This window comes from Stigmatopora argus, chromosome 6 (assembly GCF_051989625.1).
Source record: "Stigmatopora argus isolate UIUO_Sarg chromosome 6, RoL_Sarg_1.0, whole genome shotgun sequence".
NCBI lineage: Eukaryota > Metazoa > Chordata > Actinopteri > Syngnathiformes > Syngnathidae > Stigmatopora > Stigmatopora argus.
This window is the reverse complement of record NC_135392.1, coordinates 12,220,849-12,238,718: the sequence shown is the minus strand read 5'-3', so window position 1 is coordinate 12,238,718 and position 17,870 is coordinate 12,220,849. Positions and strand designations below refer to the sequence as shown.

General features: G+C 42.5%; 4 protein-coding genes across 6 annotated transcripts; 2 read left to right on the top strand and 2 right to left on the bottom strand.

Annotated features, from left to right (window-relative positions):
• Positions 1–130: 130 nt before the first annotated feature.
• Positions 131–5,262, bottom strand: asb14a (ankyrin repeat and SOCS box containing 14a). Its single transcript, XM_077602037.1, has 13 exons — positions 5,254–5,262; positions 4,905–5,023; positions 4,799–4,845; positions 4,243–4,377; positions 3,666–3,824; positions 3,348–3,593; positions 2,513–2,684; positions 2,340–2,445; positions 2,105–2,284; positions 1,233–1,361; positions 1,044–1,172; positions 745–898; positions 131–675 (listed from the first exon to the last, which is right to left on the bottom strand). The coding sequence occupies exons 1-13, from the start codon at positions 5,260–5,262 to the stop codon at positions 503–505; spliced, it is 1,758 nt and encodes a 585-aa protein (XP_077458163.1). The 3' UTR covers positions 131–502.
• A 1,002-nt stretch (positions 5,263–6,264) lies between these two features.
• rps23 (ribosomal protein S23) lies at positions 6,265–7,725 on the bottom strand. Its single transcript, XM_077602365.1, has 3 exons — positions 7,641–7,725; positions 6,646–6,805; positions 6,265–6,573 (listed from the first exon to the last, which is right to left on the bottom strand). Exons 1-3 carry the CDS (start codon positions 7,642–7,644, stop codon positions 6,306–6,308), a joined length of 432 nt encoding a protein of 143 aa, XP_077458491.1. The 5' UTR covers positions 7,645–7,725; the 3' UTR covers positions 6,265–6,305.
• On the top strand, positions 6,671–11,669 carry LOC144075395 (V-type proton ATPase subunit S1-like protein). 2 transcript variants are annotated; one of them, XM_077602364.1, is made up of 8 exons: positions 6,671–6,838; positions 8,568–8,605; positions 9,295–9,317; positions 9,550–9,635; positions 9,702–9,856; positions 10,101–10,151; positions 10,709–10,946; positions 11,130–11,669. In XM_077602364.1, exons 1-8 carry the CDS (start codon positions 6,821–6,823, stop codon positions 11,385–11,387), a joined length of 867 nt encoding a protein of 288 aa, XP_077458490.1. In that variant the 5' UTR covers positions 6,671–6,820; the 3' UTR covers positions 11,388–11,669. The 2 variants fall into 2 exon arrangements, with proteins under 2 accessions (XP_077458490.1, XP_077458489.1); XM_077602363.1 differs by lacking the exon at positions 6,671–6,838 and having other exon boundaries at positions 8,460–8,605.
• A 288-nt stretch (positions 11,670–11,957) lies between these two features.
• Positions 11,958–17,567, top strand: pde12 (phosphodiesterase 12). 2 transcript variants are annotated; one of them, XM_077602351.1, is made up of 8 exons: positions 11,958–12,798; positions 13,514–13,944; positions 14,156–14,261; positions 14,335–14,479; positions 14,546–14,624; positions 15,433–15,555; positions 15,769–16,091; positions 17,448–17,567. In XM_077602351.1, the coding sequence occupies exons 1-8, from the start codon at positions 12,230–12,232 to the stop codon at positions 17,502–17,504; spliced, it is 1,833 nt and encodes a 610-aa protein (XP_077458477.1). In that variant the 5' UTR covers positions 11,958–12,229; the 3' UTR covers positions 17,505–17,567. The 2 variants fall into 2 exon arrangements, with proteins under 2 accessions (XP_077458477.1, XP_077458479.1); XM_077602353.1 differs by lacking the exon at positions 17,448–17,567 and having other exon boundaries at positions 11,959–12,798; positions 15,769–17,308.
• The last annotated feature ends 303 nt before the right edge of the window (positions 17,568–17,870 follow it).

The window sequence follows — 17,870 nt, the reverse complement described above, 5'->3', positions numbered from 1 at the left end:
TTTGCACTGAATTGATCGAAAGTCCCATTTGACACTTAATATCTTTGGATCATTACTTTGTCCTACTAAAGAAAAGTGAGTAAACACATGGAAAGTCCTCCTGTTTTATACTTTGTTTTAATGTGCTTGTTGGCCTTGTTGCAAGTCAAATTTAAGGCTAAAAACTTTTTTGATAACATGAGGTGAAATCAACATAAGTTTTAGATCCAAAAAAGCACCTGTTGACTTTGTCATAGATGGATTTGTATTCAATTTTGACACCAAAATTATTTTGGGGCATGCCTTTGTCATATGGCCTCATTATGACCTTTCATTGAAGATATCACACTGCACTGTCTTAAATGTTATTTGAGCTAGTATAAAGGGAAATTAACACAAAAAAATGGATTCATCAACAATTCATCAGAGGGGAAATTGGTGATTTAACAGCATAATCTGGAAATCCCCGATCAAGGCCTTTCATTAGATACCTAACTCGCTATGGTTTGCAGGGATCGGATAATCACGTGTGCTCATTGGCTTTTCCCCGCAGGTCGTACTCGTGGTACCGGACGTAGTCCTTCAGCGGTGGGGGTAGCGGCAAGAAGCTCATGAAGACAGGCGAGCGCAGACGCAGGCGGCCCAGGCAGCTGCGGATGCGCAGACGGCACAGATGCTGCAGGCAGCGGGCGTTCTCTGCGGGAACCATGACAGTCGAACCACGGCCTTTCCGTGGCTAAACCAGGTAATGACGCTACAGTTCACCTTGCAGCTTGCAGATGTCGCCCCACTGCCGCTGCTCCATGACCGCCGCCTTCAGTTTGCCGCACAGGCTGACGTGATCCACGTAGTCCAGCAGAATCCGGACCACGCCACCAGACAGGTGCTTGAGCCACGACACCGTGATCACCTCGCAGAACTGACGCGCACACATACACAAATGATGAGTTCCATAATTTGCTTTCAAGTCGTACGCCATTTAGAGATGTTTTTTTTTTTTTTACTGTATATACTATAAATATATCATTTTTTTTAATCAATGAGGTCTATTACTACTAACCTACCATCGTGTCTTTGATGACAGTGTCGCTCCAGCCTTCGTAGTCCTCGGGAACATGCGACCCGTTGCCATATGGACAGTCAAAACAACGCTCCACGTGGTAACCATAGTTACACAGCATCCTCATAACCACCTGCCGCACACGTACGTCAATCTCGCCCCTCGCCAAAGCGGGGGACGCCCGAAATCAAACCTCGTCGTTAAGCGCGTACTGCAGGGCCGAGGGGAAATGCGTGGTGTTGATCCGGGAATAAAAGTTGACGTTTGCACCGTACCGCAGCAATATGTTGATCAACTCGTAGTTGCCTAGACGTAAAGCCACCTACAAATCAAAAAATACTCAAAGAAGGGTTGATTTTTTTCTTTTTCAATAGGATATGAATCACCAATGGTTGGAAGACATGAAGGAATACATACTGGTAAGTCTGTATCTGGGATGTCTGAAAAGTTTGACTTTAATTGAATGTATAACACCGTAAACATTGCTACATATTGATTTGTCAAATCAACATGGGAGAAAATATGTTTTTGTTGATTTTGTCATAGTATGAGTAGGCAGCCACAAAATTATAATAGGGATTGAAAGTTCTCATCGCGGCTTTTGATTTGAGGTATGTGCTTAACTGTAAATTATTTTTTAATCTGCTAAAAGGCAACTATGCCACAAAAAAAACATTAGTTCTGGTCATTTGCTCATTCATTGGTCTTACAACATTCATAAATCTACTCCACGTCATTTTCTTAAGCACACTTAAATCTAAGTTGATTAAAATGCAAAATGATTATAATTTCAACATGTTGTTTTGTTAAACTTTTTTAATGAAAAAAAATCTGATGTTTTATCAACAAAATTGGCATAGACATCCAAACTTACTTGGATTTAAAAAATATATTTTTGATGAATTAAATCTCACAGTTAAATGTGTTGCAGATTATCCTATAATTACCCAAAGAATCAATGTATTATAAAAAGGTGGCTGCCTCCCTCTTCCCACCTCAAAAATATATTTTTCTAGATCCACCCCTGCACCCCCACATAGTACTTGAAGACCTGTCCTGTAGTACCTGCAGACACTTGATGGGGTCTTGGTTGGTCATGGCGCCGGCCTCTAACAGCAGGCGCACCGACGCCAAGTCGTTATTGGACACGGCGAAGAACAGCGCCGATTTCCTCTCGTCGTCGTAGCCCCGGCGCACGCACGGATGCAAAGTGTAGTTTGGGTCGAAACCAGCATCCAGAAGGGCCTGATGGAAAGACAGGTAGAGGATACGCACACCAAAACATAACACTTTGACACACCTTGATGCAGTGGGCGTGGCCGCCAGCCGCCGCGCAGTGCAACGGACTCATCCCGCTGTTGTACACGTCTTCCGTGGAAGTTAACGAAATCAGCAGCGTCAGAATTCTGCCCGCAGAAACACACCATATGACACCGTGAGGCTAATTGCTACACGCGAATGTACTTGTCCTACTCCAGGTGGCCCCTGTGGGCGGCGCGATGGATGGGCAGGTGCCCGCTCTGCTTGGCTACGTTGGGGTCGGCACCGTATTCCAGCAGCAGCGCTACCACCGACACGTCGCCGCCGGCGCACGACTCGTACAGCACCGACGCCTCGTCGTTGGCCCGTGAAAGCGCGTCCGCTCCTAGAGGTGGAAAGACAAAAATGGCAGCCAGCCCTCCGCGTTCACGTGGATTGGACGTCCACAGCCGCCAATGGCAGCCGGTAAGCTAACTGGTGTCTCGGTTGTATTTTCCACTAAAATTGTGTTGCCATCTAGCGCACACAATGGCGATCAACAATGGCAGGCTAACAGTTAAGAGACTTGTTTGTTTACAACGTTGCAATATTGCATAATGTTTCTATAGTTACTGTATTTATTCGCATATAAGCCACACCCTTAAATGGCCTTAAAATTGTTGAATTTGACAATTTCTCGCATATAAATTGATTCCCAATTTTCACCTCCATATTCATGATTTTAATAGGGAATACAAATGTGTCATTTTGAAAGAAAACTCTTAAGAAAAATTGTCACACGTGGTATTTCTGAGATATTGTATGAATCAAAAGCACATTATTAGGGTCAATATCATAAGGAATTAATTCATCCAGTAATGGTTGTTTTCTTACTGCAAAACAGGAAATAACAAACAAATACTAAATGTTACCTTGCCGATATCTACTGGTGACATTGTAAGCCATACCCTTGATTCAGTCATCATTTTTTGACTTACAAATACGGCTTATATGCGAGAAATTACGGTATTCACAAAAATGTTGCACTGAATTCTTCTTTTTGTCTGACCTTTCCTGAGAAGCAGCTCCACCATATCCAGGTGTCCGGCCTGCGCGGCCAAGGCCAGCGGTGTGAGGCCGAAGCGGCTGCGGGCGTCAACGGCGGCCCCGGACCCCAGGAGCAGGTCGGCCAGCTCCGCGCTGCCCAGCCGTGAGGCCTCGTGGAGCGGTCGCCGATCGTGGGCGCCCGCCTGGTCCACCGCCGCGCCTCCCCGGAGAAGGAGACGGACCAGGTTCGGGAGACCCCGGCGGACAGCTGATATCCGAGTCCCTTATCAGCTTCCCGACTTGTCTTGAATGTACTGTCCTGTTTTTTTTTTTAGCCTACCTACGTGCAGCGGCGAGTCCCTCTCCCGGTTCTGCGCGTCGGGCCTAGCCCCGCGTTTCAGGAGGAAGTCGACGTTGTCTGCCAGTCCTCGCTCCACGGCCAGGAAGAGTGGCGTCTCGCCCTGCGCCGTCTCACTCTCCACCGCGTCGTCGCCCGAAGCTGGGGAAGGTTTCGTATTGCACTTATTCGTTCATCCATTCGATTTCCTCACCGTTTATCCTCACAAGGGTCGCAGGAGTGCTGGAGCCCATCCCTGCCAAATACGGGGACCAGGCGACATTGGTGGCCAGCCAATCAAAACGAGACGAACAATCAATTTAGTGTTCAACCACCCTAGCATGCATGTTTTGGGGATGTGGTAGGTACCCAATGAAAACCCACGCGTACACGGGAAAAACATGTAAAGTCCACACAGGAAGGTCCGAACCTGGGAAACTTCAGCACAAAAAAAGTATATCGAATTTTTAGATTTTTAAGTATTATTTTAAAAATAAAATCATGATTAACCACTGCCCATGGCATTTTGACGGTTCTTCATCCTTGTAACAGATTCGGTTTTAAGGAGTCTGATCCTGACCTGCGTACGTGAGCTCCAGGATGGCAGGGTTGCTCTGGGCGGAAGCCTCGTGAAGGGCTGTCCATCCTCGACTGTCCGTTTGGAGGAAAACGTCTTTGCGTTTGGCGCTCAGATGCTCCACCACTTTCACTTGTCCTGAATGACAGACAGAATACAAACGATCACTCGGTACAGTATCAAAACATACTCGTGGGGAAAATATTGGGATATTTGCAACAGGAAAAATACTGATATCAATCTAATAGAATTTTTTTTGTTAAATTGTTTTTTTTTCAGTGTTTTAATTTTTTTTTCTGATTATCATAATAGGCATTTTTCATGTTTCATCCCCAAAAAGTTGGTCACATTTATTTCATTTTTCATTCTTTTTAATACAACAAAAATCTAATTAAAGGAGAATACTTAGTTTTTGTTTTCTGTTTAAAATTTCTTTTTTTAATTAATTGGTTTGAAATTAATTGTTTTCCCCTTCACTGTTTTGTTTTATAAAATGATGAATCTTCCTTGAAATGTTGAATCACCCAAAAACAAGATCAGCGATTTGATCCCGTCTCACCTTGTCGAATAGCCGTAAAGATGGAGATGTTATTAGCACCTTCAGAACTGCAAAAAAATCCAGTTAGCATCATTTTTGGGGGGGTCAATGTGTGCATCAGAATAACACGCGGACTTGCTTGCGTTTGCTGGCGTCGAGCAGACTTTGCTCAATTGAGTACTGCAGGTCCATGTCTTCATCCTCGTCCTTCATTGTCCACCTTGATGGACACAATTTATCCGTTGACTACAGTTCTAGTGCGCAAACGTCAAATGGATATTCAATTAATCACTCGTTTTTTAACAACAGATTTTGTTCCTTTTAGAAGAATATGAATGAAAATTCTGCGATCGGCCTGGAGTCAGCTGGGATAGACTTTAGCACCCCCTCCGACCCCAATGAGGAGAGAAAATAAGATGAGGAATACAAATTAGTATAGTATGTATATAATAATTACAATGGATTGGACATTCAACGCCAGACATCATGGATGAAATTTTCAAATTAGATTGAACGCCTTTGATTGATTGTCAATGGCAGTAAATGACTGAAAACAGGTAGCTGTTTTTTTTTAATCCACTAGTTTGATTTTCTGCTCATTTCTTGTTTGTATGACTAATTCCTATCCATACATGACAAATCAGAAGCAATATGAACACATTAAAAAGGCAACATTGCCTTTTTTGAAAGGTCAAATTCAAAACTGCTAAATTAGGACATAAAATGGCTCATACTGTTACCTCTTGTCCTTTTGCAGGTGCAAAGAGTTGAGCTGCTTCTTTCCAAGGTGAGTACGATCCTCCACTTTTAATGAAATAGCTGCATGAAGTGTTGTTTAAAGTTGACTGGGGCCTTGTTTGTGTTTCTGTCTTGTGTAGTGCGTGTTGTTACTATATTTAAGTCAGCAATGACCGATGACGTCAGTCTAAATAGAACCGTGTCAACGGCATTTTAATTTTTGATATGCTGTTTTTTTCCCACTACGGCCCCCTCTCCACTTTTAAGTGATCCACAACAAACAATTAGTATCCACTTCATCGAATATATTTACTTTAACTCAGCCTACATTTTGTTGCACCTCTCGTTTTGGCCACCAAAGGGAGCAAGTTTGCCCCTGCAATAGCTAGGGGGTTAACTTGAAAAAGATACAATTCGTGTTTTCCTTTACATTGGGCTATTTGTAAAATAATTAATGCAATGTGATCGGTTGAGGTTCTCTTGACTTTTTAAGCTGTCGATAAAAAATTCCTTTGATCTGCGAAGTTTGTTTCATTGGTGTAAAAATGTATCTGTTGCTTGTGGCTCTTCATTCTTAGGGATGTCACCTATATTAGTATAACTCTTAGTCCCCCTGGTGAGGGTCCAATCACATGGCTTAAAAAAAAACTGTGACTATGGCAATTTGTCACTGATAGACTCAATCCACTTGGATTTATTTAGTGTTCATTTCAAAATATAGTTTGGGGGAAAAAATACACATGGAAATGTTCAAGAGAAAACATTTATTTAATTTTCCCACAGTCCCATTTTAGGACCTGGGTCGTTCCTTTTTGCCTTTGTAGAGCGCCAGCAGCGAGACGTTGGCCACTTTGACCACCTTGAAGCGAACTCCAGGGATGTCACCCACGGCGTGGCCCTTACGACCGAAACCGGCCACCAAGACCTCGTCGTTCTCCTCGATGAAGTTGAGGCACCCGTCGTTGGGGACGAAGGCGGTGATCTTCTTGCCGTTCTTGATCAGCTGCACCCTCACGCACTTGCGGATGGCCGAGTTAGGCTGCTTGGCTTCCACGCCACTGCCAAGTAAGTACTCGTCATGCACCGCACCAAATTTTCCAACCCAGCATTTCCTTTTTTGGGGGACTTACACTTTCTCCAGCACGATGCCTTTGGCGTGCGAGGCGCCTCCGAAGGGGTTGGCTTTGAGGGCGGTGCCCAGGTGGGCCTTCTTGTACTGCTTGTCGTGCCATTTCTGCTCACGTCGGTGATTGCGGAGCTTCCTGGCTGTACGCAGACCACGACACTTTCCTGCACCAGATCAAAATGGGAGTTAAGACTGTGGTAAGATCAGGACAATTATTTAGACTGGAGTGCCTTCTTGACCCAAAACTTGTTCAAATCCTCTTCTTTTTGAGACTCTTAAGTGTCAATATTTGCATAGTTATTCAAAAAACGTGTTTTTTTATTTTTTTACTTTTTAAATTACAAAATAAAAGGCAAACGTGCCTTTAAATCTCAAAACCATATTAACTATATAGATTTTCTTAGATTTCGCCCGTCCTAATTAAAATGAGTTACTGGTAGACATCAGTTTTACTTTAGAAAACAAGCATAGTTGCATATGTCAAAACAATTGGTCTCCTCGCGTTGTTTTGGCTCTAATCCTGCCAAAATGTTTAAACCAGAGTAAACTAACAAACATTAACATTTAAGCATGAAAATATTAATCATCACATTGACAACCGAGCATTGAAATATGCGGCTATGATTGAATGTCTTACGAAACTCGTCTGTAAAATGGCAATCTCAATGTGATTGTCGATTACCTTAAACGCACACTAGAATAACAACTACAACCTAAAAATAATCATTTAATCATTCGAATTGCTTCACTTTATCACAATTATTTTAACTAGCCGCGCTAAGCTAAAATGCTAACTTGCTGAACGATCTTATCATGGCCGCTCCACGTTGCGGACTCCCGGAGGGAGCAAATAGTTCCCTTTGTAAGCCACGCTAAGACGTTTTAATGCTCATAAAATATTTACATTAGCACATAACATGATTACACAGCGAGGTGTTACAACTAATGGTCATAATACCAGCGATAGGTGGGTGAAAATGAAAAAATGCTGAACCATACCCATGGTTGCAGAAGAGAGTCTGGGATGGAAAGGAAAGACCCAAAATGCACCGCGCCGAAAAGACCGCTCTGAGGACCCCGGAAAAGGCGTTCATGTTGAACGCCGTATTCAAATTCCCCCTAATCTTAGTTTTTTTTTAAACGTATGTTCAAGCCAAATTAGATGTCATTGAAGTTTTCTTAATACATATTTTAAAAATCGAGTTTGGCCGTTTTCACAATTTATCACTTCACAAGTAAGTTTTTTCAAATTATGTGTATTTTTTCAATGCTGTTACCTGGACGAGCAGAATTATACTGTAAAGTACAAAGCAACTGAATGTTTTTATATTTTTAAAAGTCTTAACCAATGTGGCTCCGAATGTATTTAATTTGACATACACATTTTTGTGTGAATATACTTAAATGTTTTCTTGTGAAAAATGAGAAATGCCAGCACAATTTGATTACAACTACATATATTACCATTAAATAGGGCGATAATAAAAAAGGTAATAAAAATAAAAATGAAATTTGTTAAGGTTAAATACAAGTACCCGTTTTAAAATCAAAATGGAAAAATACGTGATTGAAAACAGATTTTAAATATAATAAATTATTTCATTTTAAAAAAGCATCTTCCATGCTAAAATGTCTATTGGACAATTTATAAACAACAGACGCAGTATGTTGTCAATTAATAAATACAGTAATGCATATATCTTTGCTTCAAATACCCTCAAAATTGAAATTTGGGGACCAAAGTAACAGAGATGCTGCTGTCTTCTGATTGGTTGCTCAGTGAGTCTATCAGAGAGGGGGGTTAAGTAGATTAGAACTGGCGTGTGTGTGCTGGCATCACATCACAGCAAAGCAATGGCTCCCAAATCTTCAGCAGCCTCCTTCAGCATCCTCCTCCTCATCATTTCTCCTCTTCTTATTTTTCAGCCGCCATGGTCGACGGCTGACCCGCTTCCTGCAGAAGGGTAGGCGAGGACACGCATTGCCTCCGTTGACGCTAATCTGATCTTTGACTTTGAGCCGTATTGTCCCCGATTTGCCTTCGTCTAAGTGAGGCAGCGTGTTCTGTTTCAACAATGGAAGGCTTGAAAGTGGAGGAAAGATGATTAAAATTGTCTTTTTATTGTTGCTCTAAATGGGATGCCACGAGTAATCGACAACTGATTGATATTCAAATTCATGGGCAACTATTGGATAGTTTGTCAATTGTTCAGAGGCTTTGTTGACATACTTGATTTTTGATGCACTTAATTTTCCATTTTATTTTTTAAAGAAAATGTCACCTATGAAAATAGTATCTTGTCTCCTGTATGCCCAAAAATATGTGGATTAGTTAGATGTTAAAAATGCATCAAAACCCATTTAAAATGACTTCAAATTAGCTGTATTTGCTATTTTAATTTAGTTGGATTTACATGGTGACCTTGAGTGACCTAAAAGGAGCCTATCAATAACATGAATGAATTAAATTTTATTATTTTCGTAAAACACATTGATATGAAAGATATCAGTGTTTTTAATATTTTTTTAAAAGCAGATGAAGGGCGGATTTGACCAAAATCAATTGCGGTTTTGTGGACTAAAAGATTGATTATTAAACAAGCCAGATGCATCATGGGGGATGAACTAAATTGCTCTTGTCCTCTTGTTACAGTGCTGCTGATTGTCCAGGAAATGGTGAGTAAAGGCATTTTACATTGGTTGCCATTAACTGGTTGACATTGTTATTATTTTAGGATGTGTTTATTTATTTTCAACTGTATACAAAAACATCCTGAAATAATTACACATTCGGTTACACATTGAAGTTTTGTATTCCAATGCCGCATTATTTAATTTAATTTCAGCACTCCTGATCTTTCATATTCAATATATATATATTACCCCCAAATCTGCCGTGTTTGCCCAGACGAAGCGACGTCGGCGGACGGCGTCACCGCGGGAAGGAAGTTACTGCAGACGGCGGAAGCCGAACTTCCCTTCCCTCCCCTCCAGGTAAAGTGGATATCGTCAAAGCCCGTTTGAAGATTGCAACTATTAACTTGACCGTACGTTCGTCAGGTGTCGTCCAATGGGAGACCGTGCGTCATGTTCCAGGCCAGGAAGTTGGCGCTGCGCTACGAGCGGCGCAAGCAAGTGGACCTGACCGAGCGAGCCTTCTCGCCTCGCAAGTCCGTCGACACCAGCCAATCGCTGTGCCGCCCCGACACGGCCACGTACGTTCTTACTTCATTTTGACTGGCTGTCGAGATTGTTGTTGTTCTTGTGGTCACTAATTTTGGCCCATACGTTTGACCTCCCCTGAACTAAAGGGAAACTAACGCCACGCTCAGTGGCCACATTTTGTCGCACGACAACCCGTCGCTGACTCCAAATGGATTGGATCTCTATTGCAGCCAATGGCAATCAATGAGTTAATGTCATGTGTGCTAAAAATTCTGCTTTTTGTACTTTGCGCAGGCTGGTTATGCAGTTTGGAGATGTGGATGATTTGCGAGGCCTGTCCATCAGGTAACAATGGAGCTGTCAATCATTCTTGAAAAAAAATGAAATCCATAAAGATCTGGCGTCCACATATATGGACTTTGCAAATTGATTGTCGGCCACAATATTAACATTTGCTGTGGCCTAACTGACCCAAAATATCATTTTGCCATATGCAGATGCTCGGTCTGAATTATAATTAAATTAGATTATACTTTATTTCTTTTGATTAATCATGACTTTTTCCATATTTCTTTTGGCATATAAACCATTTATTCATTTTCCGTTCTACTTATCCCAGAAAGGTCGCAAGGGGTGCTGGAGCTCTGCTAACGATAGGCAGTAGGTGGGGTACAAGCTGAGTTGTTTGCTCTCGATTTGCATGTTAAAGGCAAAATTAATAAAATCAAAATAAAATAAAATAAACAGAAATCCACTGTCTATAGTCCACACTAACACTTTCAAGTAGTTTCCTTTTTTTTAATTACATTTCTTAGTATTGAACCCGCGCCGTGAATTGTAGCCAATAAGTTAAATAAGTGCTCTATAAAAGCCTAACCCCGTAATTTTCTTCTTCTTCCCAGAATGCATCTTTCCAACACCTTTTACGAGTCGTCGGGCCAGTGGTGGTTCTCGGTGGACAGCGTGTCGTTGCTCTACAACAGCTCGCAGGAAGCCGTCTTCAATGCCAGCGACGTCTACGCTCCATCTTCGTCTTCGTACACCTGCTCGCGGGTGAGCAGCCTGGAGCGCCACAGCGCCCTCCTCAGGCCCGGCAGCGACCCCGCCCGCCGCTGGACGCTCACCTTCACCGACTTTCAGGTGCCCTTTTGGCCGTTGGGGTGTGTCTTGCCTCAAACACACACGTACAGATCCATTCAGAGGGAGTTTCAACCGATACGAAAATTGCGCAATGTCATATCGCGATATATCGCTTTATTGATTTTTCTTTTTAAAAACACACGTTCACGTGGTGGCATCTTCACCTTTCCCCCCTGTCCGCAGATTCAGGCCTTCAACGTGACGTCCGGCAGCTTCTCCCCGGCCAGCGACTGCGCCGCCTTCCTGACGCCGGCCATCTTGATGGGGTTGGTGACGTCGCTCATCCTGTTGCTGGTCCTGGCCTACGCGATGCATCTGCTGGTGCACCTCAACCGCATCGAGAACGAGCGAGAGCGCAAGGCGCACGCTCGCTTTCTCCGCAGTCACGAACAGTTGGAAGGCTGCTGCGCTGAAAACGCGGATGATAAAGACGCTCCCTAGGGACGAAAGACAGTTGTTGTTTTTCTAGCAATTGTACTTTTTAAAGGGCTTTTTTTGTTCTTATCTTTTTAATCACACATTTAATTTAATTTTACTTAAAAAAACGTTTGTTGAAAAGTATGAAAAAAGAGAACTAATGTACATATTATTTATTTAGATTTTCAAACAAAAATGATATTTACTACTGGTATTTGCTACGTTAACCCTTTATTGAAGAATACTGCAACTTCTCAAAAATGTGGTACATAACTTTATTTAAAATAAAATCATTAACAAAATTCATTTTACTCATTTCACTGTGTAATGGGATAACATTTTTTTCCACAAACAATATTTAATTTTTTTTAAATGACAAAAATTGCTGTTTTCTGTGTGGAAACCCCCCCAATAATTTTAGCACATCAATTTTCTCCGTCTTGCATTATAAAATCGTCTAAAAAGTACTCTGCTTTGGACAATTAAATTCAAAACAAATGATTTTTTTATCGAGAAAAAGCACATTTACTTATAGCGTATCAGTACGTTTTCTTCCTTCCAGTAGGGGGCGGTATAATTCTTTAAGTGGTGGTCATGTCACAGAAGAAGATCATCGTGTGTAACTTTTAACACTATAACGTGGCTTTGACTAACGTCTGATTACGTTGTCTTACAATATTGTGTTTAATTATACGGTTTATTACTTTTAATTGGTGTGCGAGTTCGCCAAATTCTGCAACGACCCGGACGTTCGCCGTTTGCTGCTAATCAGGAAGTAGTGGTCCCCGGTTGAGGAGTTCTCTAGTTAGTTCCGGGGCACTTAGCTCGCGTTTAGCTCGGCTTGCGAGTCAACCGCGCGGGGCTTCATGTTCAACAAGCTCGCCGCTGTCCTGCTCCCATTTCACCGCCGCCTGCTTTCCGCCTCGTCGCCGGTAACTCTGAGCCGGGTTCGCCGCCTCTGCGGCAGCATGGAGACGGCCGCGGTGAGGTGCGTCGCCGGGGAGCCCCAGCTGACCATCTCGTTCCGCATGGACGGCAACCAGAGGCACATGCGGCGGGAACAGGACGAGCCGCTGGGGAAGGTCCTTTCCCGTATCGCCTGCAACCAGGCCAAGGGTAAACACAAGGCGAAGAAGGCGAAGAGGAACGCCCCGCAAGACCCCCCCGATCTCGCCGTGGTCAAGCTCTACTACGTGGACGGCGGCGGCGAAGTGCCGGGGACGGTGCTGAACGCGGAGGCGTGGCTGGACGGGACCGTGCTGCAGGTGGGCGACATGCGCTACTCGGTGGTCAGGAACGAGCCCACCTTCACCAATGCCGAGCTGCCGTGCTCGCTGCTGGCCGGCTTCCCCGTCTGCCCCAAGCTAGAAGTGGAGTTCGGGGAGTTGGAGCACTGCCAATTTGCCTGGTACAAGGAGACGGAGCCAAAACACAAGTAACTTTACATATTGATTTCTATGCACGTGGAAAAAAAAAAGAATAACACTAGTAGTATATAACTTGACTTATTGTTTGCCACAGTCGCTTTAAAAATCAACTTGTTTTTTTAAATTATCATATGACCACAAGGTGAAGAAGAAACCCCATCAAAAACCTTTCTACTCTTCTAATATTGTTTCATACATTTCATATATTTGGTAAAATCACAAAATTCTATTCAGTTTGTTGCCAATTTTAAAATCAGAAATCAAATTGGCCTGCATGAAATGATTTCAATCCTGTTTTTATTGAGAAATGAATCCAATTTTTTTACTCCAAACATGCAGCAGAATTTTTGGTGTTCAAAAAAGATTTTTAAAATGTATTTTACAAATTTTTGAATCTAAATTTAATGAATGCAACTTATTGAAATGATTTATTTAAAATTTCCAACTAAAGATATTCTAATTTGTATTTTCAGTATTGATATTACTATTTCACTTTTTACAAATTAAAATTTGTATTCATTAATGTCCTCATCGACTGACAATTTTTTGTTTTAGATTTGTTTAAAAATTTTTTACATAATACAAATTGCATTTATTTATATTCATTCAAATGTTCTCAGTATAATCAAATTTTCTTTTATTTCATTTTACATGTATGTCGTTATTTACATGTTTTTTGCCCATTTTTTTGTCACGTGTTAAACTTCATGTTTCAATTCACAGCAGTGTAACAGCTTCCGGGGATGCGGACTCTCCGGACCACTGGACCGAAACGGGCCGCTCCCGCGTCTACGTCCCCTCCAACCTCGACATTGGGCGTCGGCTCAAGCTGCGCTGCACGCCCAAAAACGACGGCGGGCGCGCGGGGCCCCCCGTCGATCTCCTCTCGCCCACTTCGGTGGAAGCCGGGCCGGGCGTGGTCACCTTCGACGAACGCCACGCCTACACGGCCGAGGAGACGGCGTGGCCGCGTCTGCGGGCCGTGTCCTACAACATCCTGGCCGACATCTACGCGCAGACGGAGCTGTCCAAGACGGTGCTGTACCCCTACTGCGCCCCCTATGCCTTGCATCTGGATTACAGGCAGAATTTGATCAAGAAAGAGCTGGCCGGGTATCGCGCCGATATCGTCTGTCTTCAGGAAGTGGACAAAGGTGAGTGTTTTTTGGCCAGGTAAATCTAGTTGATTGGCACAATTTAAAATGAGCTACCGTATTGTCTGGACTATAAGTCGCAGTTACAGTGAGTCACATACTGATATGTTAATTTGCATTTAAAGGACATTTTTATGGTTGGTGATGGATTTAATTTTTAATTTGATTTTTTCTTTTTCCCCCCAATCAATTTTTTGGGGAACTTTACCAGGAGTGTTTTCAGACAGCCTGACTCCTGCTCTTGATGCCTTTGGCCTGGACGGCCTTTTTAAGGTTAAAGACAAGCAACACGAAGGATTGGCCACCTTCTACCGCAGGTTTGTTTTTAAAGACTTCTCATTGGCTTTGATTTGAAATCATGTAATGTGTTTTTTTTATTTTCTCCTTTAGGACAAGATTTAAACTGGTGAGTCGCCACGACATCACGCTGAGCGAGGCCCTGATGTCGGACCCGCTGCACAGCGACTTATTGGAACAAATTTCGACTGACGACACACTTAAAGAAAAGATTCTGAAACGCTCTACTGCCTTGCAGGTATTGAACCCGCTTCCCTTCCAAAGTAGGATTTGGCTTTCTTCTTGACATTGGTATCTTTTGCAGGTTAGCATTTTGGAGGATGTCCATCAAGCAGGCAGGAAGGTGTGTGTGGCTAACACACATCTTTATTGGCACCCTCTAGGTAAATTTTCTGATGATTCAACTTTAGCATGACTTGCGCTAGTATAGCACACTACTTATATGTGGCTAGCCTTAAGGCACTGGTGTCAGAGTGGCGGCCTGGGGCCCAAATGAGGCCCGCCGCATCATTTAAAGCGGCCCGAGAAAATAAATCATGAGTGCCGACTTTCTGTTTTAGGATCAAATTCAAATGAAGATTAAAAATATATTTCCAAATTTTCCCATTTTTAAATCAATAATTGCATTTTTTTTAATCCACTTATTTTTCTTTTGTGTTTTTGGTCCAAAAATCATTTTGTAAAATCTAAAAATAAATATTTAAAAATATTTTCAGTTTTCCACTTTAATATTGAACATAATTAAAAAATATATTTTGTTTCCATTTGAAATGAAAGACAAATGATTAAAATACATTTTCCATTACTAAAGAAAAAAACCCTTAAATAATTAAATAAAACATTGTTTTAGATCTCTAAAAAAAACTGAATATTTAGGGCTTTTGATCCAGTTCTTTTAATCCGATAAAAAAAAAATCTAAATATTATATCTAAAATGGTCTGGCTCACATGAAAATTGAGTTGATGTTAATGCAAACCATTCCGAGTTTGACACCCTTGCCTTAAGGTGTTCTTCCATAATGGCACCAAGTAGCGGACAAAGCCTTCTTTGCTCTAGCTTGTGATTTGCAGATTATATTTAATCGAATATATTACAAAGACAAGATATTTAATGTTAAACACGCAGGATTAAAAAGCAAAAAATAGCATCAGAAATTTTCAGAACACAAATGTCTTTTTCTCCCGTGAAAGGTGGGAACGTGCGCTTGGTCCAGATGGCCGTGGCTCTGCGGCACCTGAGTCACGTGATTAGCCAGCTCCAATCGGAGGCTCCGTTGCTCTTCTGCGGCGACTTCAACTCATCGCCCGACTCTGGTAACTACCCCTACGAAAACAATGGAATCAGGAAAAACAATGTGATAAAGATATATATTATCCTGTAGTTATATATTATAAGTGTTACAAAGAAAAACAATGATTGGAGGTGATGGACGTCTAATCCAATTTGGGCTAGCAGCGACCGTTCCATCGTTTCGCCTTCATTTGGCTTAGTGACGAGCCCGCCGAATCTCCCCGTCCTCCCCTCAGGTGTCCTCCAGCTGGTCACAGAGGCGGCGGTGTCCCGGCACCACGGCGACTGGCGCAGCCGGCGGGAGGATTCGCCGCCGCCGCCGCCGTCGTCGTCTCCGTGGGCCGCCGACTTGACGTCGCCGATCCCGCCGCTGCTGAGTGCCTGCGGGCCGCTGGCTTACACTAACTACGTGGGCGGCTTTCAAGGCTGCCTGGACTACATCTTCATCCAGCCGCCGTGTATGAGCGTGGAGCGGGTGGTCCCCATGCCGGACCACCGCCTGGTCACCGCCTACACGGCGCTGCCCAGCGTGGCCCATCCGTCGGACCACATTGCCCTGGTTTGTGACTTCCTCTGGGAGTGACGTTTTACTCGCCTTTTGTTTATGTTATGCTTTTCTTGTGTACCATGTCGGTTACGGAGTGAAAAAAAGCCAGTGAGGTTTTCTTACTATAATTTATTTGAGGGGATGTTTTGTTTTTGAAAGATTTTTTTTCCCTTTCAAATTTTCTCTTACTTAGACTTACAGAGGGACAATTTTTATTTAGCTAAGAAATTCTTGTCTTTTCCTGACTTTTTTAGTTGGACAATTTCTTTTCTCTGTTTTTCCCCAATAGTATAGAGAGGAGCTCTTTTATGAATGATTTAGAGCAGGGGTGTCAAACTCATTTGGCATCGTGGGCCACATACGGCCTAGGGAGATGTCAAGTGGGCCGGACCATTAAAATTATACCATGCTCTGCTATAAATAACCCAAATATCATGTCTTTCCTTTGTTTTGGTGTAAAGAAGCACAAGAACATTAGGAAAATATTGAAATTGAATGAACTATCCTTTTACAAAACATTTCATGAAACACCTCATATTTCCTTAGACAAATGTGCAATTGACTTTTATCATTCACAAATATGCATTGCAACTGATCCCACTGATTGTACAAAGGCACAAAACTTTAATTGGTACTGAAAAATATAATCATGCACTTTAAGATTAAATGAGACTTTTAAAGAAAGGAATTTTTAAACCACTTACACATACGCATATAAAATCTAAATGTAATCCCTGCGTGCACCTTACAAACTAAGGAGAGTGATTTTAAATGTGTAATGAAGAAAGTGTTCGCCTGTCCTGTAAATCTGTAAACTTCATACATGAAACATACATACACATACAATACATACTGAAAATTTATGGAGTTGCTGCTGTTTTCAGTCTGTCTCAGTGATGCGGCTTGTCTTCTACTCTGATGGAAAGAGTGCGCCCCTTAACGGATAATCCATGAATTGCAGCGAATTAAAAATATTAATTCCATGTCTTTTATGCATTTTTTCCACTTTCAAATTATCCTGCGGGCCTGATCGAACCTCCTTGGGGGCCGGTTCCGGCCCGCGGACCGCATTTTTGACACCCCTGCTTTAGCCAAATGAATCCCAATTGAAAAAGCATATCCAAGTATGTAACCTTAGAAGTCAAAAACAAACACTGAAGTGCATGTCACCGCAATGTTCATAATGTGCAATATTGTATCTTAAAGTATTAAAGCCCAACCAAAAAGTATTTACAGTACGTTATTATGAAAACAATGTATTTGTTTTGAAATATTAATGCCCAACCTAAAAGTATTTGCAGCCCCAGCCCCCTGACTAATGCACTCTATGATGAAAACGATCTCTTTTTTTGTGTCTATGTGTAATAGGCGTGGCCGAGGCGTGGCTGTGGTCAGAGTTCAATAGTTTTTCAAAATGGCGGATGAGCCGGAGGCTAGGCGCGTTGGACTGCTGAGCTGCTCAGAATTGACGATTTCCCGAAGAAAGAGCCGACAAACTTCTTCCAGGACAATGCAGCGCGTTCGGTACTTTGTCTTTTGGGGATTTCGTAGCCCCAGTTCTCATTTCAAGAGTGCTTTTTGACGGGAACGTGCTTCATTGGCGTGATGTAGCCCCGACGTGGATGCAAACACAAATGTTTGCTAGCAAGTTGGCTACATTGCGTCACCTATTGCTCTTAATGTTTAAAAAGAAACCCTTCTATTGTGTGTTTCAGTCCCTCAACGAGGACAGACTGCTGGGAAACATCAAGAATGTGGCCATAACGGCCAAAAAGGAGCAGTTTGTCGGCA